Raw genomic sequence first — 25,873 nt, 5'->3', positions numbered from 1 at the left:
CGTAAATTCCACGCCTGCTAACAATGTTCAACGATATAACTTATGATTTTATCTGGCAATATATTCCATGTTTCTTTATATTTTTTCCTATAGGATATATGGTTATTGCCATAATACATTTACGGAAGATCATCCATAATGCATTATATATATTATGAGGTCTATCTTTAGTCGAAATCGATGTATCTATATTTCGTTAATAAATAAGCAGTTGTATCCATCTTGAACTCTTAAGTTAGTATTTTATTTTATTTATTTAATAACGAAATTCAAAGTTATCAATTAGTAACATATGATTACATTTTCTAAAATTTATAATATAATGAAAATGCAGAATTTAGTATTTATAATATAAGTGATATATAGCCTCTGCAAGACACGGGTTGGCGGCTAGTATATATAATTGAGAACGCTGTGATCTACAAATTGAGTTTTACAGGTACAGACCACAAGAGAAGACAGACGTCTCAACTTATATATGAACCCCTCGATTCAGTAGGAAGCAACAAACAGTTAATTTCATCTCTTTTGACGGTCAACGCGGAATAAGCCAGCGTGTTCAACCAGGATCCAAACGATGGTGGTGAGCTCACCACCACGGCTGAGCTGCTTGGCGTGAGAATCTCTTGTACACTTGACGGACGCGTTAATCAGCAGACGCACCCACTCCAAGAAGATGTGTTCCAACAGTTGCGACCATTTATCGGGGTGGTCGGACATCGGCCGCTCGTTCAGGATTTCCCTCAATTTCGGAAACATCTGTGCAAATTTTGCCTCGTAAGAGTATTCACATTCGGGAAATTTGACCCAGCAATTACCATGTAGCCATTGCAGCAAATGATCAGCTAGTTTAATCCCATCTGACAGAACAATACTAACGTTGTAAAGATCGGTTGTATAGTCTGGTTCCCAGTTCCGGGTCCTGTAGCCTAGCCTCCAGTTGTCGGATTTATCCGGCCTTGTCCCTCTCTTTTTGTTCTCCATGCATCGCAAGATGTTAGCAAGACACTTTTGTCTTGTTCTGGAGCTACAGCGGGAAGATTCTTTCTTAGACCATATTTTGGCAAGAGCTTCCTTAGTAGCTTCGTACAGGCTGCGCAGCTTAAGACCAGGTAGCATGGTGGGTCGCACCGCGACGAGGAACATCATGTAATCCGACAAGGCCTTGATCATCTTCACATTGTCTTTGGACTTGGACGATGCTGCATTTTGTTCAAATTTAGTATACATGAAGACAATATCCGTAGCGATGTGCATGATAAGAATGGACTCCTGAAATTCAGGAAGAAAATCCAGAGCTTCTTCCAATTTCCGAATGTTCTCAACATTGTGATGCTCAGGAAGCATCATCAGCAGTTTTGGCTTCTTCTCCGCCTCTTTCTTCTTCTTCTCCTCCTCCTCCACCTCCTCCATGTCTTCAACTGGGTATGCTAAATACATATAGTCCCAAATACAATCCAACAATTTCTTCTTGAAATCCTGTGAAATATGAATACCCCTCAAGTTGTGGTACTCGTACTCCATCCACATGCCCTCCGATGCTACTTTCTTCACCACAGAGCTCAAGTATTCCCTGGTCCTTTGGTCCTTGTCACGAGTGCACTCGTGCAACAAGTTATACTGCCCAATTTTTCCAGACCACTTCCTGTAGCTACTTGGTTCCTTGGCGAGGATCAATGACGGATCCAGGGAGACAATGGAACGATGGAGCTGGCGCCACTTCCCAGAGCACAATAACGCGTGATGAACCCACAGGTGTGGCCTATCATTGAGGAACGAATAGGTCCATGTTGATGCCACTGCTCTGAGAAGCCATATGATGTCTAGGAGGACTGTACCTCCCAGCAAGACATAGGTTATCAAAACGTCGGTCATCCGCTGACCTTGCTTGCTGTCAAACCAAAACAACATGAAGGCCATGGATGTGGCGAACGGAGAGGCGGCACGCATGGCGTAGCCATGCCAGGTGTGCACCATGGCCGCCTTGGTGTAGAGAATGTCGTACATGAGGGAGAGCTCCATGTCGACCACCTTGTACATCATCCCCCAGCCACTCTTAGGAAATATCTCTCGTCTCCTGCCAGCATAGACAGGGATTTGATGCTCGTTGATTGAAGAATCGACGAAGGCGCCTTTGGTGATGTCGAGCAGGCCATGAGCAACCAGCAGTGCCTCCTCGTCATTATCATGCTTTGAACTGCTTGGACGCCTAATATTTCTCAAGCTTCGTCGTCTCCTTGTCTCCTTCTTCTTCTTGATTGAGCTTCGCAAGTTTTCTAGGTTGGCGAGCTGCATAGCTTTCGCCCTCTCCCAATACTTAAAAATGCCCATGATGAACATGAAAGAAGAGATCCAGACCATCGTACCGGACCCGCTTCTGATGACTATATTCTTGTACATGGCAAATGCTGCTCCTGATACCTGCAAGATCATTTCTACCTTCTGGCGCGTCGACAGAACATTGTCCTCCAAGGAGTAGGCGGTGATGTTGTCCGGACCAGCGGCATGGAGCAGCAGGAAAGCCCCCCAGAGCGTCACCAGCTCCAGCTCCTGCGGCGTGCTGCCGAGGGCGAGCTTGCTGAGTGCGTACGTCGCGGCCCACCGGCCCAGCTGGTTCGCCGCCCACAGGATGGTTATCGGCAAGCCAATAGCCCTACGACGGCGGACTCCGGCCAAGAAGACGATGGTGACGTGCGCTGCGAAGCTGAATACTACCAACGCCCGGATTACCCACGAATTGAGCAAGAACACCGTGCGAACCATCCATCCAGGCATCGTCTGATGCTAACACGTGTGTTAGTTGAGCAAGAATTAATATTGATGAAAAAAACCATATAAATCCAGGACACAAAACCAGATAAATTACGAGAAATAGACAGGGCGTACCGAATGCTCTTGGAATCTGATGGCGAGTATGCACTTTGCAGTTGATCACTGACGGACTAAGCCTGAGATATTGGAAGATACAACTGAAAGAAGAACACGGGACAAGATCTGAACTTAGTGGCCGGTTGTGTTTCTGCATACGCTTTACATTTAATTAGCGTCTATGCATGTGCTTTACATTTCATTAGCCCAACAGGCTTATAGCTCACACTCAATGCTAACCTGATCTATCTTTTTAATCAGTTGACTCTATAAACAATGACATATTATGTGTCCCTATTTATATACCGTTAGCGTGTTAGCCTGAAGATAATCTTGTGCATTTGCAATAATTTGTTTGATTTCAGTTAGTAAGTTTGAATTCTTAGGCATAGGATGCTGCATGCATTGTAACGGCTGTCCCAGGAAGATTCAGTCTTGGGCAGCTGAGTTTTTCCCGTTTTTTCTGTTAGTATCGATAGAACTAGATCTGGAGCGTCGGATGGCGCGTTCACTCGTTTGGATCCGGTGAAATCGGTGTTTGTTATGCATGTAACAACCTCACAAGATGAGGGAATAAATTGAAGAGAAATCAGAAAAGCTGCAGGTGGTTACGCAGCACCAAAAAAACTCTGTTCTTCGTTTCAGTTCTTCAGTTACTGTTCACGTCTGAAAAATATTCAGAGATTGTAGGTTAGCCACTGATCGAGAGCTGAGCGAGGGATAGTGACCATGGTATAAACCTGATGGTTATATTTTAATTAATGTACATGTGGGATACCAGGCAAGTAATGGTATGAACATGGTACATGTTCCCAATGGCAATTAGGGGTGGCAGCGGGGCGGGGCTGGACCGGGTTGGGCAGGAACGCCCCCGCATTTTCCCCTCGCTCCCGGCCTCGCATTGGCCACCGGGTGAATAACCTGAGCCGCCCTCGCCCCTGCAGGAGACCTGACGGGTGAGCGGGCCTCACGAGATACTGACCCAACGAGTCAATTTTATGTGACACGGGAACACTCGAATGAACAACCGAAACCGGCGAACGGAACCGGCGACTCTGAACGGCTCTTGTCGGGTCCCAAAACTAATAACTTGGATCCGACTTTGATTAATGTATCAATCCCTGGATCAATAAATATTGATACATGTAATACAGCTGGTTCTTCATTGCATACGTTAAAGTTTACAATACTAGGGGTTTTACAAGGGTAGGTACTTACCTAATTAAACATATGTGCTAATATTACACAGCGGAAGTTCTAGTACATTCTGACTAGGAAGGTATAACCTCTAGGGATTTTCTAAGTTATCAGTCATCATAATAATAATCACAGGGGTCCTCCTCTTGACCCAAATATGAAAAAGGGTTAATAAGAGCAAGGGTGAGTATTCGGAATACTCAGCAAGTTACCATGGAAATATGTTATGCGTTGGCATGGAGTGGAGTTCTTTGCAGAAAGCAATAATAGACAATCTAGAAATATTAAAGCAAGAGTTTGTAAAACATATACTTTAGGTTTCTAACCAGGGTACCATATGAGTCCCGATACTCAATTCCGTGTGCACGGCTATTTGAATAGTTTTAATGATATTCTACTGCAGCAGATGTACGCTTTACCCGCAGTCCACGACTTGCTGATAATCATCAGCTTTAGTCATGGCCCAGTATTAGGTTATTAACAATTGTGGCACCTGTTCCATGAACTTATATCCTCATATGCTCTGAACGTAATGTTAATTGCAGCAAAAGGAGTTCTGGATGACACCACGTCATCTCGATCAGGGTTTAGAATATACCATATAATTTATACTCGAGTATCACGAACCATTTACTTGTACATGGTAATGGTTAAAAGTTGCCCTTCACGGCTATAGTTGCCTCATACGCGAGGACTTAAAAATAAGAACCACTATACAGAGGTGCCATATTGCTAATTAACATAATAACTAGGTCTGTCCCCATTCTAGAAACTGCAGTCGTACCCGTTCGTTTGACATAACTACCTGGTAATAACTATATCGATCGAGACAGTACTAGCCACCCGGAAATCATCCAATTCTTACGTACTGTCCCAATCTAAGTATAAAATATTTTAACCAAATTGTAAGCAAGATAAGCAATACTAAATTATCTGGGTTCTATGGTTGAATTATGCCTATAAAATAGAGTGTTGAATAGAAGGCTATAAATAAATAATTTGTAAAATATAGGCTTAAATGATCAAAAGGTAGATAGTAACTTGCCTTGCTCGATGTCCTGAGATTGATTGAGATTATCTAATAGGTTAGGAGACTCCTCAAGACCTAGGGTTAAGCTTGTAAAATTCAAATTCAAAAGAAATTCGAATAAAATCCAAAAATAGGAAAAAATGAAATAAAATGATAAAATAGCAAAAATAGCCTCAAAAAATAGAGAAAGATTTTAGAAGAATTTTGGTCCAAGTTTCACTGGAATTGGGTTTATATTTTAAAAGATATGGGCTTCTAAATTTTGGAATTCACATTAAATAGGAAAATTACGAAAATTTACTGTTGAAGGGCCCACCTGTCAATCTTCCTTTCTTTTTCTTTTCTTTTTCTCTCTCCTCTCATCTTCTTCTTCCTCTCTTCTTTTCTTCTCTTTCCAGCCGAGCAACAGAGGAGAAGGAGAGGAGGGGCGCTGGCTCTCCGGCGGGCGGAAGGCGACGACGCCGTCGGTGGGTGGTGTTCCCGAGCGCCACGCACCTAGGGAGGGCGGTGGCTGGCGGAGAGGGAGAGGGAGGAGACCGGAACGCCGGCGGCAAGTGCTTGGTTCGGCCGATTTGGGAGCTGGCGGTGGTGGCTTAACTCAAGGTGGAAGGGTTGGGGGAAAGGGGTGAAATGGGTTCTCCTCGTCGAGGCAAATATATTGGCGCGAGGGCTTGGCCGGCAATGCTCCGATAAGAGAGATCGAGTGGTGGCAGCCATGGCCGGACATGGCAAGTAGAGAGAGAGAAGAGAGCTTCAAGCTCTGATGTAGTGATGTGGGGGAGGGAAGGATGATCTCGTCGGCTATTTATAGGCGGAGGAGGTCGGTTTGCAGAGGAGAGGGAGAAGGGAAACACGGCGCCGGTGGAGTGGAGCGGAAGAAAGCGGCGCCGGCTTCGTTCGGTGATTGGCTGGGCATGTCGGTTCGGTTCGGCGGCTGACGTCAGTGGCATGAGGTGGCGCTGACGTTGGGCGGCGATTTCTTAGCGTCTAAGGCAAGACGACGGCGGCGGCAGAGAGTTGTGGGCGGCGGTAGATGGACACGGCACGGCGTTGGCTGTGGGCGTTGGCGCTCAATCCAGCGGCGCCCAGGAGAGGAGGAGGAAGACGACGCGGTTTGACTGTGGGCTGATTTGGGCCAAGACAGAGAGAAGGGCTGGAAGGGAGAGAAAAGGATTTCGGCCCAAAAGAACTATTTAGGAATTTTGAATATTTTGAATTTATCTAGAGATCTTTGGAAGAGTTTTGCAAATATTATGCACTATAACAATGTCTCACTAATAGAAGGGTAATCTAGAGAAAGTTTCTAAGTTTTGGAATTTGAAGGAAATTTGCTAAATTCACTAAGGTTTAAGATAGGGCAACAATTTATGGTTTATTGGTAAACTAGGTTAAGGGAATTCTAGGGGTAATACTTGAACCAAAATCAAGAATAAAAAGAGAACTTTTAAAGAAAATTTTGATTTTGCTAGTCTAAGATTAAAACCAGCATGATGCAGTCAAATATTAGTTTAAAATTTAAGGATGTTACAAACCTACCCTCCTTAAAGAAATCTCGTCCCGAGATTTGCTTAGGAGTCTTCGAATAGATACGGGAATTCCAATTGTAAATAATATTCCCGTTCCCAAGTTGCTTCATCCTCTGTATGATGATTCCATTGAACTTTAAACATTCTTATTGCCTTAGTACGAGTTGTTCTATGTACTTCATCTAAAATTCTGATAGGATATTCTGGATAAGTTAAATCTTTATTCAGTTGATAGGATATTCTGGATAAGTTAAATCTTTATTCAGTTCAACAGTACTTACTGATATTTCTTCTTCTGGAATGCGTCAACATTTCTTTGATTGCGAGACATGAAATGTAGGGTATACGTCTGATAAGTAGCCAGATAAAGCCAATTGATAGGCTACTTCTCCATGTTTAGCAATTATTTGATAGGGTTCAATATATCGAGGGGCTAGTTTATCTTTTTACCTTAAATCTCTTTATCCCTAGTAAAGATGAAACCTTTGGGTATACATAATCTCCAATGTCAAAAGTTAACTCTCTCTGTCTAGAGTCTGCATAACTCTTTTGTCGAGATTGAGCTACTTTAAGTCTGTCTTTAATAAGTCGAACTTTTTCTTCAGCTTCTTTTAAAAGGTCCGTTCCGAATATACTTCTTTCTCCGGTTTCTGTCCATATCAATGGTATTCGACATTTTCTTCCATATAAGGCTTCATGTGGTGACATTAAACTGGCTTGATAACTATTGTTATATGAGAATTCTGCGTAAGGTAAACATTTGTCCCAACTAGCAGCAAAATCTAGAGCACAGGCTCTTAACATATCTTCTAATGTCTGGTTTAGTCTTTCCGTTTGTCCTCTGGTTTGTGGATGAAATGCTGTACTAAAATCCAAATAACTTCCCAATTCATAATGCAATTTCTACCAAAAGTGTGAAGTAAATTGGGTACCACGATCGGGGATAATTCTTTTTGGTACTCCATGTAAACATACTATCCTTGTCATATAAAGTTCTGCAAGTTGTGCTCCAGTGTAAGTTGTTTTCACAGGAATGAATCATGCAGTCTTTGTAAGTCTATCAATGATTACCCATATAGAGTCATATCGAGAAGAAGTTTTGGGTAGTCCAGTGATAAAATCCATTTCTGTTTCATCCCATTTCCATTCAGGTATTTGTAAAGGCTGTAATAATCCTGTAGGCTTTTGGTATTCTGCTTTAACTTGTTGGCAGACATGGCATAATGCAACATATTCTGCAATATGTTGTTTCATGTTTGGCCACCAGTATAGATCTTTTAAATCATGATACATCTTTGTATTGCTTGGGTGTAAAGAGTAGGCTGAGTCATGTGCTTCTTTTAGTATTACCTCTCTTAGATTTCCTGATTGTGGTACGACAATTCTATTTCCGTACCATAATATTCCTTCTAGGTCTTCGGTAATATCTGCAGCCTTTCCTCGCACCTTCCGTTCCTTAAAAATCTGTATTTCTGGGTCATCTTTTTGATGCTCTCTTATCTGATCCATATGTGTAGGTTTCAACTCCAAAGTATTTAATTCTCCATAATTAATAGCGTCAAGATTTAACTTAAGCAACTCTGCTTGTAATTGTTTGGAAATTTCTTTATTCACAGCATTCAAGCTTCTTTATAGTTGTTTTGCTATGTGAACTTTCAAAGATGTTGTCAACTTTAGGTTGTACGCATCATATTTTGCCAAGCAGTCGGTATATCACTTGGATCATATTATTCGGGGATTCACACCGCATGTCGAAACATGATTTCGGCAATAATAAAACGGGGTAGCGCACGAGACCTAAAAGTGGATGGATGTGGAGACAAAGGATTTAGACAGGTTCAGGCCCTCTCAATGAGAGGTAATACCCTACTCCTGTTTGGGGATTTGAATCCGCCGAGTGTGTATTGATCTGACGATCAGGTTGTCTCATATATGCCCCCTAGAGGGCCTCCCCCCACCTTATATAGGATGGGGGGCAGGATTACAAGATAGAAACCTTAACCAATACGGTATCGGTTTCCTAAATCAGGACTTTAGGCCGTTCCGTAATATACAAGGAAACGTAACACCCAAGTCATGATCTGTTACATATTACATAGATATAAGTTATCCCCTATAACTAGTCGGATAACCATGCCGTGTGGGTATGGGGTACCCATAATCTCCACAGTAGCCCCTGAGACCTTCACAGTCGGAAAGATAACCTTCTCTCGAACTAGATTACTCCAAAGCCGAGTGCTTCAATCATCTTCGTCATGGTCTCCCGAGTACTTTTACCAAATCTGAAGACTGTGGAGGGCTGAAAAATATAGTCAGGTGCATCGACTAGATGCACCTAATAGGTGTAACCCCCGACTATGTGGTTAATCGAACAAACCAAACATATAGTCAAGGAATAAATAATCCAACCAACCGAGTGGTTTTGATAATTATAGTCAACCAAGCGACTTAATATTAATATGTAGCATATGCGGTGTGAATCCCTGAATAATATGATCCAAGTGATATACCGACTGCTTTGTAAAATATGATGAGTGTAACCTAAAGTTGGCTACATTATTGAAAATTCACATAGCAAAATAGCTATAAAGAAGCTTGTATGTTGTGAATAAAGAAATTTCCAAAGTATTGGGCATACGCCATGCGCACACTGCTTTAACAGATGTGCTTAAGTCCCTAGAAGACACATGGTTCCACCACACCTGGAAATATATGGCATATGTGGTATAAAATCCGAGTAAATAAACTCATAAAGGATTTACCAACCGCCTGAAAAATGACCACAATATATAATCAGCCTAAGCCATAATATTGGTCAATAAAAATGCACACTTACGTGGCAAAAAGCAATGATATTGTATCCAATCAATTGCTTAAAAACCCAAACAGCACCTTGACTTATATATAAAAAAGTCAGCGGGACAGCTATATAAAGCTTTACTGTTTGACACCTTTTAAGATGCATTGTACCAACTCCTAAAAAGTTAAGTAACTGCGGTATAAAAGGATTTTAAGGTATTGGGCACTTGATCACGCGCACTTTGGCCTAAGCAAAAAGTGCCTAAGTCCCTAAAAGAACGTGACAGGCCACACCTGAAAATATGGGTTGCAGACATATTAGGCCTAGGCCAAAAAATATGCCTTCGACACCCTTTAAAGGATGACGCATGTAACATGCTCCCGAGTAATAAATCTTCCAGGTATTATAGACCAAATGTAGCTCATATGAATAGCTTCTGATCTGAGTGGTTACGTAACAATTGAATCCCGACTGGCGCAAGTATTCAGTTGATAACCCTTACGGGGAATAATAAATAGTCCAGTCTTTGAGCATAGAAAATAGACCCATGATCACGAATTCATATTGCATATATCCAGAGCAAGTCTAAATTGGAGATATAATCCTCACGCTTGAGTTGATGAGCAAACCGACGATGAAGACGTAGACGCGCATCAACGGTGATGGCGAAATCCACCGATCATGAAGATGAAGAAAATAATCGGCGACGACAAACGCAACCGACATGATGAAGATGACGATGTCGGTGATCCAGCCAATAGCAGTGTAGCAACCAATGATAATGACAAAGGCGCTCATCAGCATTTGCATAGTAGGTCAACCGTGAAGGTGAAATATTTGGAGGAGAGTTGATGCTGTTGTTCAACTCGTCCAAACCGAAATATTTGAAGTTGTTGAAGTAGAATGTCTGCTCCGAAGCAAAGATGAAGATAATGACTCCTGGAGCTGACTCATTGGCTGATTAATTGATTTCTTCAGCTTTTGAGCCTTGTATTTGTGTAGCCCCCGACTCTTTGGTTAGTTGGGAAACAACTGAACATAGAGTCGAGAATTATAGCTTCTTGTCGTCGAGTAGTCATTGCTTGATTGAAGATATGTGTTGAAGATGTCCAAGTAGAAATCCATGATGACAAAGTTGCATCGCCGTGATGAAGTGAACACGAGTCGGCGGCAACAGAAGCAAACTGGTAGTGAAGACGCGCAGTTGTGAAGATGAAAGCACCAGTCGGCGGCGGCATAACCAGTCGGCGACGGAAGACGATGATGTCCATCAGTAGTGGTAGCGGTATAAACCAGACGTAGAGGCGAGGGCACTAGTCAACAGCAGACGAGATGACCGGCGGTGAAGAAGATAAGGCCAACCAACACTGGTAGAATCATGCAGCCATGGAAGTGAAGAAACCAGTCGGCAGCAGACGTAGGCAACTTGTGTTGACGATGCTGACGCCTATTAGCGGTGACGGCGATGTAGCAGCCGTGAAGAAGATAGCATCAGTTGGCGTCATAACAGGCCAGCCGTGCAGGCGGTGACACCAGTCGGCGGCGGATGAGGCGGCCGGTCGGTGAAGACGTAGACGCCCAACAACAGTGGCATAATAGGCCAGCCGTGCAGGCGGAAACACCAGTCGGCGGCGGACGAGGCGGCCGGTCGGTGAAGACGTAGACGCCCAACAATAGTGGCATAATAGGCCAGCCGTGCAGGCGGAAACACCAGTCGGCGGCGGACGAGGCGGCCGGTCGGTGAAGACGTAGACGCCCAACAACGGTGGCATAATAGGCCAGCCGTGCAGGCGGTGACACCAGTCGGCGGCGGACGAGACGGCCGGTCGGTGAAGACGTAGACGCCCAACAACGGTGGCATAATAGGCCAGCCGTGCAGGCGGAGACACCAGTCGGCGGCGGCGAAAGCAAGCCGGTTGGTGAAGACGTAGACGCCTAACAACGGCGGCATAAAGGCCAGCCGTGCAGGCGGTGACACCAGTCGGCGGCGGCGAAAGCAAGCCGGTTGGTGAAGACGTAGACGCCTAACAACGGCGGCATAAAGGCCAGCCGTGCAGGCGATGACACCAGTCGGCGGCGGACGAGACGGCCGGTCGGTGAAGACGTAGACGCCCAACAACGGTGGCATAATAGGCCAGTCGTGCAGGCGGAGACACCAGTCGGCGGCGGCGAAGGCAAGCCGGTTGGTGAAGACGTAGACGCCTAACAACGGCGGCATAAAGGCCAGCCGTGCAGGCGGTGACACCAGTCGGCGGCGGACGAGACGGCCGGTCGGTGAAGACGTAGACGCCCAACAACGGTGGCATAATAGGCCAGCCGTGCAGGCGGAGACACCAGTCGGCAGCGGCGAAGGCAAGCCGGTTGGTGAAGACGTAGACGCCTAACAACGGCGGCATAAAGGCCAGCCGTGCAGGCGGAAACACCAGTCGGCGGCGGCGAAGGCAAGCCGGTCGGTGAAGACGTAGACGCCCAACAACGGCGGCATAAAGGCCAGCCGTGCAGGCGGAAGCACCAGTCGGCGACGGACGAAGGCAAGCCGGTCGGTGAAGACGTAGACGCCCAACAACGGCGGCATAATAGGCCAGCCGTGCAGGCGAAAACACCAGTCGGCGGCTGCGAAGGCAAGCCGGTGGTGATGTTCTGACTGATCCATTCCTGGAGCGTAAGAGATAAGCTTAAAGCCATGAATCCCTTTTGTGCATATCTGGATCTGGATCCTGCAGAACAAACATATAGGATGAGTAGTATCTGATATAAATACAATACTCGAGAAAAAATCAAGTATTTTAAAATATTTATAAATATATATTTCTCCTCTTGTCAATTTTGATTTCCCCGAGCAGATGACTCATTACGTTTAAACGCTCTGTCCGACTAGTCATAGCCCCAAGCACTGGGAGTCGGCCGAGGCACTTCCCAAACATGCATATGAGTGACATGAGTTCGTCATTAATGGAACAAAGTTTCACGGATCGGAGTTTACTACTCGGGTACTTTTGCGATTATTAAGAGCAGAAAATAAATTTATCTCATCTCTATGCTTTTGATTTATTCCGAATAATACTTAGCACCTTGCGTTACTCGGTCCATCCAACGAGCCCCCGGGTGCTAGGAATCGGCCCAAAGGCAACCATCCATTGGCAAACCAAACGGAAAGCATAGGAAGATAGAACTCCATAACTCGATAGGTACTTTTGTACTCAGATTATGTCGCAAGCAATCAAGATAAATATTATAAAAAATATGATATAACATCTGTAGCCCCCGACTCACTACTCAATGGAAGACCAATTAGTGTAGTGAGGCAGAGGAAAAGGAAAAATATCATATAAAGAATAAAATAAATGATGACTTAGCTTTGTAATATTCCCCTTGGTGATGGCAGAAGTGGCCAATGTGGGAACAAAGTCGTCCATCTATAACAATGAAGACACCAGTCGGCGGCGACGAAGGCGGTCGACGGTGAAAGCAAAGATGCCCACTAATGGCGGCATAATAGGTCAGCCGTGTAAGCGGAAACACCAGTCGACGGCAACGAAGGTGAGCCAACGGTGAGGATGTAGACATCCAACAACGGCGGCATAATAGCCCAGCCGTGTAAGCGGAGGCACCACTCGGCGGCGACGGAGGCAGGCCGGCGGTGAAGTCGTAGACGCCCAACAGCGGCGGCATAATAGGCCGGCCGTGTAGGCGGAGGCACCACTCGGCGGCGACGGAGGCAGGCCGGCGGTGAAGTCGTAGACGCCCAACAGCGGCGGCATAATAGGCCAGCCGTGTAGGCGGAGGCACCACTCGGCGGCGACGGAGGCAGGCCGGCGGTGAAGTCGTAGACGCCCAACAGCGGCGGCATAATAGGCCAGCCGTTTAGGCGGAGGCACCAATCGGCGGCGACGGAGGTAGGCCGGCGGTGAAGTCATAGACGCCCAACAGCGGCGGCATAATAGGCCAGCCGTGCAGGCGGAAACATCAGTCGGCGGCGGCGTAGGCCAGCCGGTCGGTGAAGACGTGAATGCCCATGAACGGTGGTGTGACCAACCAACCGCATAGGCGAGGACACCAGTCGGCGGCGACGGAGGCGGGCCGGCGGTGACGTCGTAGACACCCAACAGCGGCGGCATAATAGGCCAGCCGTGTAGGCGGAGGCACCACTCGGCGGCGACGGAGGCGGGCCGGTGGTGAAGTCGTAGACGCCCAACAGCGGCGGCATAATAGGCCAGCCGTGTAGGCGGAGGCACCACTCGGCGGCGACGGAGGCAGGCCGGCGGTGAAGTCATAGACGCCCAACAGCGGCGGCATAATAGGCCAGCCGTGTAGGCGGAGGCACCACTCGGCGGCGACGGAGGCAGGCCGGCGGTGAAGTCGTAGACGCCCAACAGCGGCGGCATAATAGGCCAGCCGTGTAGGCGGAGGCACCACTCGGCGGCGACGGAGGCGGGCCGGCGGTGAAGGCACCACTCGGCGGCGACGGAGGCAGGCCGGCGGTGAAGTCGTAGACGCCCAACAGCGGCGGCATAATAGGCCAGCCGTGTACAGGCGGAAACATCAGTCGGCGGCGGCGTAGGCCAGCCGGTCGGTGAAGACGTGGATGCCCATGAACGGTGGTGTGACCAACCAACCGCATAGGCGAGGACACCAGTCGGCGGCGACGGAGGCGGGCCGGCGGTGAAGTCGTTGTTGTTATCAGCAATGTCAGTGGCGAAGACAAGCCGGCAGAGTGGACTCGCGGCCGATCGACCGGAAAGCTGAGACGCCTCGAGTCCATGACCGGCATCAATCGCCTCAATAGTGCCGCGTAATTATATGCGAACAACAACAAAAAATAGCAAGAGATTAATCTGAGATTAAAAATCAATATGATAAATAATGATAAAAATCAGATTGAGTTTCCCCCTGACTGATTTGGATCAAGTCAGAGAAGAGGAGCTTGAAGAAGTGGTCGACGGAAAGGAAGTGAAAACTCCCAAAGCGAAAACGAAGTCGGCGACTCATGAAATTGATTCCATCGCGCTCGTTGATAGGAAACTCGACGCAACCCCTACCTGGCGCGCCAACTGTCGAAACATGATTTCGGCAATAATAAAACGGGGTAGAGCACGAGACCTAAAAGTGGATGGATGTGGAGACAAAGGATTTAGACAGGTTCAGGCCCTCTCAATGAGAGGTAATACCCTACTCCTGTTTGGGGATTTGAATCCGCCGAGTGTGTATTGATCTGACGATCAGGTTGTCTCATATATGCCCCCTAGAGGGCCTCCCCCCACCTTATATAGGATGGGGGGCAGGATTACAAGATAGAAACCTTAACCAATACGGTATCGGTTTCCTAAATCAGGACTTTAGGCCGTTCCGTAATATACAAGGAAACGTAACACCCAAGTCATGATCTGTTACATATTACATAGATATAAGTTATCCCCTATAACTAGTCGGATAACCATGCCGTGTGGGTATGGGGTACCCATAATCTCCACACCGCATATGCTATATATTGGTATCAAGTCACTTGGTTGACTACAATTATCGAAACCACTCGGTTGGTTAGATTATTTATTCCTTGATTATATGTTTGGTTTGTTCAATTAACCACATAGTCGGGGGTTACACCTATTAGGTGCATCTAGTCGATGCATCTGACTTTATTTTTTCAGCCCTCCACAGTCTTCTGACTTGGAAAAAGTACTCGGGAGATCATGGCGAAGATGATTGAAGCACTCGGCTTTGGAGTAATCTAGTTCGAGAGAAGATTATCTTTCCGACTGTGAAGGTCTCAGGGGCTACTGTGGAGATTATGGGTACCCCATACCCACACGGCATGGTTATCCGACTAGTAATAGGGGATAACATATATGTATGGAATATGTAACAGATCATGACTTGGGTATTACGTTTCCCTGTATATTATGGAACGGCCTAAAATCCTGGTTTGATAAGATTGTAAAGTAGATTTAGGAAATCGGTACCTTATTGGTTAAGGTTTCTATCTTGTAATCCTGCTCCCACCCTATATAAGGTGGGCAGGAGGCCCTCTAGGGGGCATGAGACAACCTGATCGTCAGATCAATACACACCCGGCGGATTCTAATCCCCAAACAGGAGTAGGGTATTACCTCTCATTGAGAGGGCCTGAACCTGTCTAAATCCTTTGTCTCCACATCCATCCACTTCTAGGTCTCGTGCGCTACCCCGTTTTATTATTGCCGAAATCATGTTTCGACAGTTAGCGCGCCAGGTAGGGGCAGCGCCGAGTACCTCGTCGACGAGCGCGATGGAATCAATTTCAAAGAGAAGCACTGAGATCAATTTCAATGACTCAAATCTCTGACCTGGTTTGTCGTTCCAATCTAACTTTCATTAGATTGATTTTTTAATTGTGGATTAATCTACTGTTAATCTCTTGTTTTTATACACCGGCTGAGATCGAGACGACCAGCAACCAGAACATCGGATCAATTGTTGTTGATTGCACTCGGGACTGCCGGCGACCGGGATTTAATTCACATAGACATGTCACCGGGAGGTCGAGTCGGCGAAACCGAGCCAACTAGCTGGGCAGATGTCGTGCGAACCTCACCCACCGGGTGTCTGATGTTGAAGGCCGCGTAAGCCACCGGATGGATATACTGACCGGATTAGTCCGAGTCTGTTTTTCCCTTCCCTGGTTAATTTAATCCTTCTGGTCTATATTGATTATCAATATTTTATTCTTGATGACTAATCACGGGTTAATGCCTGACTTTCCTTTGTCTTCTGTTTAATGTCGATTGTTGGCGAGTCCGATCATGGATCGTCAAGCTTTCAGCCTTGCTGTGACTCGGGCAAAGAAAAAGCACCAGCATTTGATCGACAAGCAATTGACACGGCCTTATCAGCTCCCGTGGCTAGCAAAATCATGCCATCAAAACACGTGCATGGATCAACGTGCACAATTCATCTAATCATGCCATGCATATGAGATATTAAGCATTTATATTTTTGATCGCTAATCAACTCTTCCTGGTGTTTCTGTGTTTGCATATATTGGTTGGATTGAGGTTGAGCCGTGCGGATGATATACACGGCCACGGCAATGACCTGCACCTACCATAGTTCGACGCAGAGGACCCGTTTTATTTGTCGTCGGGTACGTCACCTCCACCGTTGATGGGCATCTTCATCATCACTGCTGGCTTGCCTTCACCATCGCCGATTGGTGCCTCCGCCTACACGGCTGGCCTATTATGCCGCCGCTGTTGGGCGTCTACGACTTCACCGCCGGCCTGCCTCCGTCGCCGCCGACTGGTGTCTTCGCCTATATGGTTGGTTGGTCACACCACCAGTGTTGGGCGTCTACGTCTTCACCGCCGGCCTGCCTCCGTCGCCGCCGATTGGTGCCTCCGCCTACACGGCTGGCCTATTATGCCGCCGCTGTTGGGCGTCTACGACTTCACCGCCGGCTTGCCTCCGTCGCCGCCGAGTGGTGCCTCCGCCTACACGGCTGGCCTATTATGCCGCCGCTGTTGGGCGTCTACGACTTCACCGCCGGCCTGCCTCCGTCGCCGCAGAGTGGTGCCTCCGCCTACACGGCTGGCCTATTATGCCGCCGCTGTTGGGCGTCTACGACTTCACCGCCGGCCTGCCTCCGTCGCCGCCGACTGGTGTCTTCGCCTATATGGTTGGTTGGTCACACCACCGTTGTTGGGCGTCTACGTCTTCACCGCCGGCCTGCCTCCGTCGCCGCCGATTGGTGCCTCCGCCTACACGGCTGGCCTATTATGCCGCCGCTGTTGGGCGTCTACGACTTCACCGCCGGCTTGCCTTCGTCGCCGCCGAGTGGTGCCTCCGCCTACACGGCTGGCCTATTATGCCGCCGCTGTTGGGCGTCTACGACTTCACCGCCGGCCTGCCTCCGTCGCCGCCGAGTGGTGCCTCCGCCTACACGGCTGGCCTATTATGCCGCCGCTGTTGGGCGTCTACGACTTCACCGCCGGCATGCCTCCGTCGCCGCCGACTGGTGCCTCCGCCTACACGGCTGGCCTATTATGCCGCCGCTGTTGGGCGTCTACGACTTCACCGCCGGCGTGCCTTCGTCGCCGCCGAGTGGTGCCTCCGCCTACACGGCTGGCCTATTATGCCGCCGCTGTTGGGCGTCTACGACTTCACCGCCGGCCTGCCTCCGTCGCCGCCGAGTGGTGCCTCCGCCTACACGGCTGGCCTATTATGCCGCCGCTGTTGGGCGTCTACGACTTCACCGCCGGCATGCCTCCGTCGCCGCCGACTGGTGCCTCCGCCTACACGGCTGGCCTATTATGCCGCCGCTGTTGGGCGTCTACGACTTCACCGCCGGCCTGCCTCCGTCGCCGCCGACTGGTGTCTTCGCCTATATGGTTGGTTGGTCACACCGCCGCTGTTGGGCGTCTACGACTTCACCGCCGGCCTGCCTCCGTCGCCGCCGATTGGTGCCTCCGCCTACACGGCTGGCCTATTATGCCGCCGCTGTTGGGCGTCTACGACTTCACCGCCGGCTTGCCTCCGTCGCCGCCGAGTGGTGCCTCCGCCTACACGGCTGGCCTATTATGCCGCCGCTGTTAGGCGTCTACGACTTCACCGCCGGCCTGCCTCCGTCGCCGCCGATTGGTGCCTCCGCCTACACGGCTGGCCTATTATGCCGCCACTGTTGGGCGTCTACGACTTCACCGCCGGCCTGCCCCCGTCGCTGCCAACTGATGTCTTCGCCTGCACGGCTGGCCTATTATGCCGCCGTTTGTTAGGCATCTACGTCTTCACCGACCGGCTTGCCTTCGCCGCCGCCGACTAGTGCCTCTGCCTGCACGACTGGCCTATTATGCCGCCGTTGTTGGGCGTCTACATCTTCACCGACCGGCTTGCCTTCGTCGCCGCCGACTGGTGTCTCCGCCTGCACGGCTGGTGTCCTCGCCTATACGGTTGGTTGGTCACACCACCGTTCATGAGTGTCTACATCTTCACCGACCGGCTTGCCTTCGTCGCCGCCGACTGGTGTCTCCGCCTGCACGGCTGGTGTCCTCGCCTATACGGTTGGTTGGTCACACCACCGTTCATGGGTGTCCACGTCTTCACCGACCGGCTTGCTTTTGCCGCCGCCGATTGGTATCTCCGCCTACAGGGCTGGCCTATTATGCCGCCATTAGTGGGCATCTTCGCTTTCACCGTCGACCGCCTTCGTCACCGCCGACTGGTGTCTTCATTGTTATTGATGGACGACTTTGTTCCCACATTGGCCACCTCTGCCATCACCGAGGGGAATATTACAAAGCTAAGTCATCATTTATTTTATTCTTTATATGATATTTTTCCTTTTCCTATGCCTCACTACACCAATTGGTCTTCCATTGAGTAGTGAGTCGGGGGCTATAGATGTTATATCATATTTTTCATAATATTTATCTTGATTGCTTGCGACATAATCTGAGTACAAAAGTGCCTATCGAGTTATGGAGTTCCATCTTCCTATGCTTTCCGTTTGGTTTGCCAATGGATAGTTGCCTTTGGGCCGATTCCTAGCACCCGGGGGCTCGTTGGATGGACCGAATAACGCAAGGTGCTAAGTATTATTCGGAATAAATCAACAGCATAGAGATGAGATAAATTTATTTTCTGCTCTTAATAATTGCAAAAGTACCTGAGTAGTAAATTCTGATCCGTGAAACTTTGTTCCATTAATGACGAATTCATGTCACTCATATGCATGTTTGGGAAATGCCTAGGCCGACTCCCGATGCTTGGGGGCTATGACTAGTCAGACAGAGTGTTTAAACGTACAGAGTCATCTGCTCGGGGAAATCAAAATTGACAAGAGGAGAAATACATATTTATAAATATTTTAAAATACTTGATTTTTTCTCGAGTATTATATTTATATCAGATACTACTCATCCTATATGTTTGTTCTGCAGGATCCAGATCCAGATATGCATAAAAGGGATTCATGGCTTTAAGCTTATCTCTTACGCTCCAGGAATGGATCAGTCAGAACATCACCACCGGCTCGCCTCGACCGCCGCCGACTGGTGTTTCCGCCTGCACGGCTGGCCTATTATGCCGCCGTTGTTGGGCGTCTACGTCTTCACCGACCGGCTTGCCTTCGCCGCCGCCGACTGGTGTTTCCGCCTGCACGGCTGGCCTATTATGCCGCCGTTGTTGGGCGTCTACGTCTTCACCGACCGGCTTGCCTTCGCCGCCACCGACTGGTGTTTCCGCCTGCACGGCTGGCCTATTATGCCGCCGTTGTTGGGCGTCTACGTCTTCACCGACCGGCTTGCCTTCGCCGCCGCCGACTGGTGTTTCCGCCTGCACGGCTGGCCTTTATGCCGCCGTTGTTGGGCGTCTACGTCTTCACCGACCGGCCGCCTCGTCCGCCGCCGACTGGTGCTTCCGCCTGCACGGCTGGCCTATTATGCTGCCGTTGTTGGGCGTCTACGTCTTCACCGACCGGCCGCCGCATCCGCCGCTGACTGGTGTCACCGCCTGCACGGCTGGCCTGTTATAACGCCAACTGATGCTATCTTCTTCACGGCTGGCTACATCGCAGTCACTACTAATAGGCATCAGTATCTTCAACACAAGCTGCCTACGTTTGCCATGGCTGCCGACTGGTTTCTGCACTTCCATGGCTGCATGATTCTGCCAGTGTTGATTGGCCTTACCATCTTCATTGCTGGTCGTCTCGTCTGCTGCTGACTAGTGCCCTCGCCTCTACATCTGGTTTATACAGCTACCACTACTGATGGACATCATCGTCTTCCGCCGCCGACTCGTGTTATGCCGCCGCCGACTGGTGCTTTTATCTTCACAACTGCGCGTCTTCACTACCGGATTTCTACTTGGACATCTTCAACACATATCTTCAATCAAGCAATGACTATTCGACGACAAGAAGCTACAGTTCTCGACTCTATATTCAGTTGTTTCCCAACTAATCAAAGAGTCGGGGGCTACACAAATACAAGGCTCAAAATTTGACAAATTTTATGTCAAGCTGAAGAAATCAATTCATCAACCAACAAGTCAACTCCAGGAGTCATTATCTTCATCTTTGCTTCGGAGCAGACATTCTACTTCAACAACATCAAATATTTCGGTTTAGACGAGTTGGACTACAGCATCAACTCTCCTCCAAGTGAAGCATCTACAACAGCTATAACATTAATTTGATGAATTATTATCACTGACATCATCAACAGCACCTCTGCTTCATCGGCCCTGACATCTCCGCTGTTGCTAATGGATGATTATGTCTTCACCGACTTATAATTTCACCTTCACGGTTGACCTACTATGCAAATGCTGATGAGCGTCTTCGTCATTATCATTAGTTGTGACACTGCTATTAACTGGATCGCCGACATCGTCATCTTCATCACGTCAATTATTTCGCTGCCATGGCTACCAACTTTATCGCTGGGTGCTTTCATCTTCATTGATAGCTGACCTGACTGTTGCCGACTGGTTTCTTCGCCTCCATGGTTATGCAACTTCATTACCTTTGATTGGTGTCACTGTTTTTACTACCACTGACATCTTCCGTTACTTCTGATGAGCAATTTCGTCTTCATGTTGGTCATTTCATCTCCATGCCGACTGCGTCAGCTATTGCCAATAGACAATTTTGACTATGACAGAAGGACAAGCTATATGCTCAGGGGCTCATCAACTCAAGCGTGAGGATTATATCTCCAATTTGGACTTGTTCCGGATACATTCCACATGGATTCATAGTCATGAGTCTATTTTCTATGCTCAAAGACTGGACCAATTATTATTCCCCGTAAGGGCTATCAACCGAATACTTGCGCCAGTCGGGATTCAATTATTATATTTATTTTGGAGTATCCCATAAGGGATAATCATTCAGATCAGAAGCTATTCATATGAGCTACACTTGGTCTATATTACCCGGAAGATTTATTACTCGGGAGTATGTTACATGCGTCATCCTTTAAAGGGTGTCGAAGGCATATTTTTTGGCCTAGGCCTAATATGTCTACAGCCCATATTTTCAGGTGTGGCCTGTCACGTTCTTTTAGGGACTTAGGCACTTTTCGCTTAGGCCAAAGTGCGCGTGATCAAGTGCCCAATACCTTAAAATCCTTTTATACCGCAGTTACTCGACTTTTTAGGAGTTGGTACAATGCATCTTAAAAGGTGTCAAACAGTAAAGCTTTATATAGCTGCCCCGCTGACTTTTTTATATAGTCAAGGTGCTGTTTGGGTTTATCAAGCAATTGATTGGATACAATATCATTGCTTTTTGCCACGTAAGTGTGCATTTTTATTGACCAATATTATGGCTTAGGTTGATTATATATTATGGTCATTTTTCAGGCGGTTGGTAAATCCTTTATGAGTTTACTTACTCGGATGTTATACCATATATGCCATATATTTCCAGGTGTGGTGAAACCATGTGTCTTTTAGGGACTTAAGCACATCTGTTAAAGCAGTGTGCGCATGGCGTATGCCCAATACTTTCGAAATTTCTTTATTCACAGCATTCAAGCTTCTTTATAGTTGTTTTGCTATGTGAACTTTCAAAGATGTTGTCAACTTTAGGTTGTACGCATCATATTTTGCCAAGCAGTCGGTATATCACTTGGATCATATTATTCAGGGATTCACACCGCATATGCTATATATTGGTATCAAGTCACTTGGTTGACTATAATTATCAAAAACCACTCGGTTAATTGGATAATTTATTCCTTGACTATATGTTTAGTTTGTTCAGCTAATCACATAGTTGGGGGCTACACCTATTAGGTGCATCTATTCGATGCACCTGACTTTATTTTTCAGCCCTCCACAGTCTTCAGATTTGGTAAAAGTACTCGAGAGACCATGGCGAAGATGATTGAAGCACTCGGCTTTAGAGTAATCTAGTTCGAGAGAACATTATATTTTCGACTGTGAAGGTCTCAGGGGCTACTGTGGAGATTATGGGTACCCCATACCCACACGGCATGGTTATCCGACTAGTAATAGGGGATAACATATATGTATGGAATATGTAACAGATCATGACTTGGGTATTACGTTTCCCTGTATATTATGGAACGACCTAAAATCCTGGTTTGATAAGATTGTAAAGTAGATTTAGGAAATCGGTACCTTATTGGTTAAGGTTTCTATCTTGTAATCCTGCTCCCACCCTATATAAGGTGGGCAGGAGGCCCTCTAGGGGGCATGAGACAACCTGATCGTCAGATCAATACACACCCGGCGGATTCTAATCCCCAAACAGGAGTAGGGTATTACCTCTCATTGAGAGGGCCTGAACCTGTCTAAATCCTTTGTCTCCACATACATCCACTTCTAGGTCTCGTGCGCTACCCCGTTTTATTATTGCCGAAATCATGTTTCGACAGTATTTAATTCTCCATAATTAATAGCGTCAAGATTTAACTTAAGCAACTCTGCTTGTAATTGTTTTGACAGTATTTCCTGTCGTAAATTGCAATAAGCTTTTTAGCTTAAGGCATCAGCCATCACATTGGCCTTTCTTGGATGGTATAGAATTTCCAAATTATAGTCTTTAATTAATTCTAACCATCTTCTTTGCCGAAGATTAAGATCTGTCTGGGTAAAAATATATTTCAAACTCTTGTGATCAGTGTAGATCTTACAATGATTTCCAATCAAGTGGTGTCACCAGATCTTAACCGCATGTACTACTGCAGCTAACTCTAGGTCATGAGTTGGATAATTTTCTTCAAGAAGTCTTAATTGTCTTGATGCATAAGCCACTATTTTACTTTCTTGCATAAGGACACATCCTAATCCTTGTCGAGAAGCATCACAATAGATCTCAAAATCTTTTTGGATGTCTAGCAAGAGTAATACTGGTGTAGTAGTAAGCTTATGTTTTAATCTTTGAAAACTACTCTGACATTCTAGTGTACATTCAAACTTCTTGTCCTTCCTAAGTAATTTGGTAATAGGTTTTGCAATAGTGGAGAAGTCCTTAATAAATCTCCGATAATATCCAGCAAGTCCTAGAAAACTTCTTATTTCAGGTACCGATGTTGATACCTTCCACTCCATCACAGCTTTAATCTTCTCTGGATCTACGACAACTCCATTCTTGGTAATTATGTCCCAAGAATGCAACTTGATCTAGCCAAAATTCATACTTACAGAATTTGGCATAAAGTTGGCGTTGCTTTAACTTCTCCAGTACCAATCGGAGATATTATTTATGTTCTTCTTCATTTTTGGTGTATATAAGAATGTCGTCAATAAACACGACAACAAACTGGTCCAAATACTCCATAAATATATTGTTCATGAGATTCTGTTAACAATCAAATTTGGTAACATCAGCGTTGGAGAGAAGATTAGTTTTCTGTCAATAGATTCATAAAATAAGCCGGAGCATTTGTTAGTCCAAATGCTATAATTGTAAACTCATATAATCCATACCTTGTCACAAAGGCAGTCTTTGATATATCTTCTTGTCTGATTTTCAATTGATGATACCCCGATCGAAGATCTATTTTAGAGAATACACTAGCTCCTTTTAATTGATCAAATAGATCGTTGATCCTTGGCAAGTGATATTTGTTCTTAATAGTTACTTCATTTAAAGCTCGGTAGTCAACACACATTCTTAAGCTTGCATCTTTCTTTTTGACAAATAGCACAGGAGCTCCCCAAGGTGAAGAACTTGGTCGAATAAAACCTTTTCTTTCTAACTTGGCTATTTGTTTCTTTAATTCTTCTAATTCATTAATTGGCATCCTATAAGGTCTTTTTGATATAGGTGTCGTTCCAGGAAGTAACTCCATGATGAATTCTATTTCCTGATCTGGGGGTAATTCACTTAGTTCTTCAGGAAATACATCCAGATACTCTCGTACCACTGGCACTTCTTCCTTTGGTATAAGCATATATATATATATATATATATATATATATATATATATAGGATAGAGAAGATTTACTAGTGAGAAACAGTGTCTAGGGTAAGCTTAAGTTTCATCCTAACACAATACTCCAGGTACTAGCAACTCGCTGTTCCCATATATCGCTCTACTACATACGCGGATAGGGAGGACTTAAGTAATCTCAAGGGCTGTCACCACCTCTACACCTACCTAAAACATATTGTGGGATATGCAGCAATTACTGGATAACAATTACCTAAACACCACGTCTAATGTCTCACAACAATGAACCATGGTATACAAAAAAATAAAGCCATTGCCCATGCTGGCTTGTGGTTGGCACGGTTAATGTCTCACAACAATAGCTCACGAACCGGTCCTTAGTTGTCATGAGCACGATCTTCAAAACTATATGCTCACAACCCACCATTGTCAAGTTTAAGTTGGCAAATAATTAATTAACCAATCACGATTGACAATCGTGAGCTATCATTCAATATAACCATAAATAATAGTGAAACATTAATCATCCCAATAGTGTGCTAGTGTTTCTAAGCATGGCTAAGCAATTATACCAATATCTAGTTGAACCAATATGTAAAGTTCAACTAGTCAAATTATAACCCAAGGTATCAAGGAATAGGGTAATCAATGCGAATTGGCCATAACGAAGGAATAGTTTCACACCACCTTGTGACATTCTAAAATAAATGCACAGTTGAAATAAATAGATAATTTAAATATAGGATCAACATGCTCAAAGGAATTGTGTTTAGGATCTGTGTGACTTGCCTTGCAACAATAGGTCTTCCATTAATCTTCTTGAATACTTCCGACGCACTCACAAACCATTGTAACGACGGAAAAGACAAGATATCACGCAAAACGAGGAAAAAGTCTAAGAAAAACCAAATAAATAGTACATAAAAAGTAAACAAACATGTAGATCATGATTTTAGATGAATTTAGAGACTTGAACGGCCTCATTCCGACTTCATTTGAATTAGTTATGAATTTTACAGGATTTAATTCAATCAAACCTCAGTTGAAGAAAAAGGGTCCAGAAGGAGAAGTCGTTTGGCTTATGCCCCTGAATTACTTCAGATGAAAGCTCTGTCTCCCTTAGCCATTCGTCACTCATTATAGATTTCAACTCCCGGACAGTTTCTCTTAGGAACCCAAGTTCCATAGGATCGGGAGGTGGCAAGGGGACGAGTGGTTTCTTTTTACCGAAGTAGTTCAGGGTGTTACCATAGTCTTCATCAAAACCATCCCTGAACATGATTGCGGCACGATCCGGAGTCTGAATTTCTTCAGTCTCAACGGATGGCTCGGGAACTTTTTCATCAATCGAGTCGGTAGAGGTGGAAGGTTCAGGTTGTGACTCGATTGTTGAAGGTTCCTCTATCTTGGACACGGATGCCTCTAGCTGGGGTTCATCGCATTGCGTCATGAAGGAAGTATTTTCTAGAATGCTGTCTAGAATTACTTTTCCTTCTGATGGCATCTTGTGCATGAATGATCCTCCGACGGTTATGTCTAGATAGAATGCAGA

The 25,873-nt window shown here is 46.2% G+C and overlaps 1 protein-coding gene across 6 annotated transcripts; it reads right to left on the bottom strand.

Moving 5' to 3' along the window:
* Positions 1-363: 363 nt before the first annotated feature.
* LOC4335022 (uncharacterized) lies at positions 364-5,870 on the bottom strand. 6 transcript variants are annotated; one of them, XM_066310070.1, is made up of 4 exons: positions 5,412-5,870; positions 5,111-5,170; positions 2,887-2,969; positions 364-2,778 (listed from the first exon to the last, which is right to left on the bottom strand). In XM_066310070.1, the coding sequence occupies exon 4, from the start codon at positions 2,773-2,775 to the stop codon at positions 520-522; it is 2,256 nt and encodes a 751-aa protein (XP_066166167.1). In that variant the 5' UTR covers positions 2,776-2,778; positions 2,887-2,969; positions 5,111-5,170; positions 5,412-5,870; the 3' UTR covers positions 364-519. The 6 variants fall into 6 exon arrangements, 4 of the variants coding, with proteins under 4 accessions (XP_066166167.1, XP_066166166.1, XP_015637156.1 ...); XM_066310069.1 differs by having other exon boundaries at positions 364-2,784; positions 5,111-5,870; XM_015781670.3 differs by lacking the exon at positions 5,111-5,170 and having other exon boundaries at positions 364-2,784.
* Positions 5,871-25,873: the final 20,003 nt, after the last annotated feature.

Source organism: Oryza sativa, chromosome 4, assembly GCF_034140825.1.
Source record: "Oryza sativa Japonica Group chromosome 4, ASM3414082v1".
Taxonomy (NCBI): Eukaryota; Viridiplantae; Streptophyta; class Magnoliopsida; order Poales; family Poaceae; genus Oryza; species Oryza sativa.
Note: the sequence above shows the minus strand (reverse complement) of the source record. Positions and strands in the feature narration are given on the sequence as shown.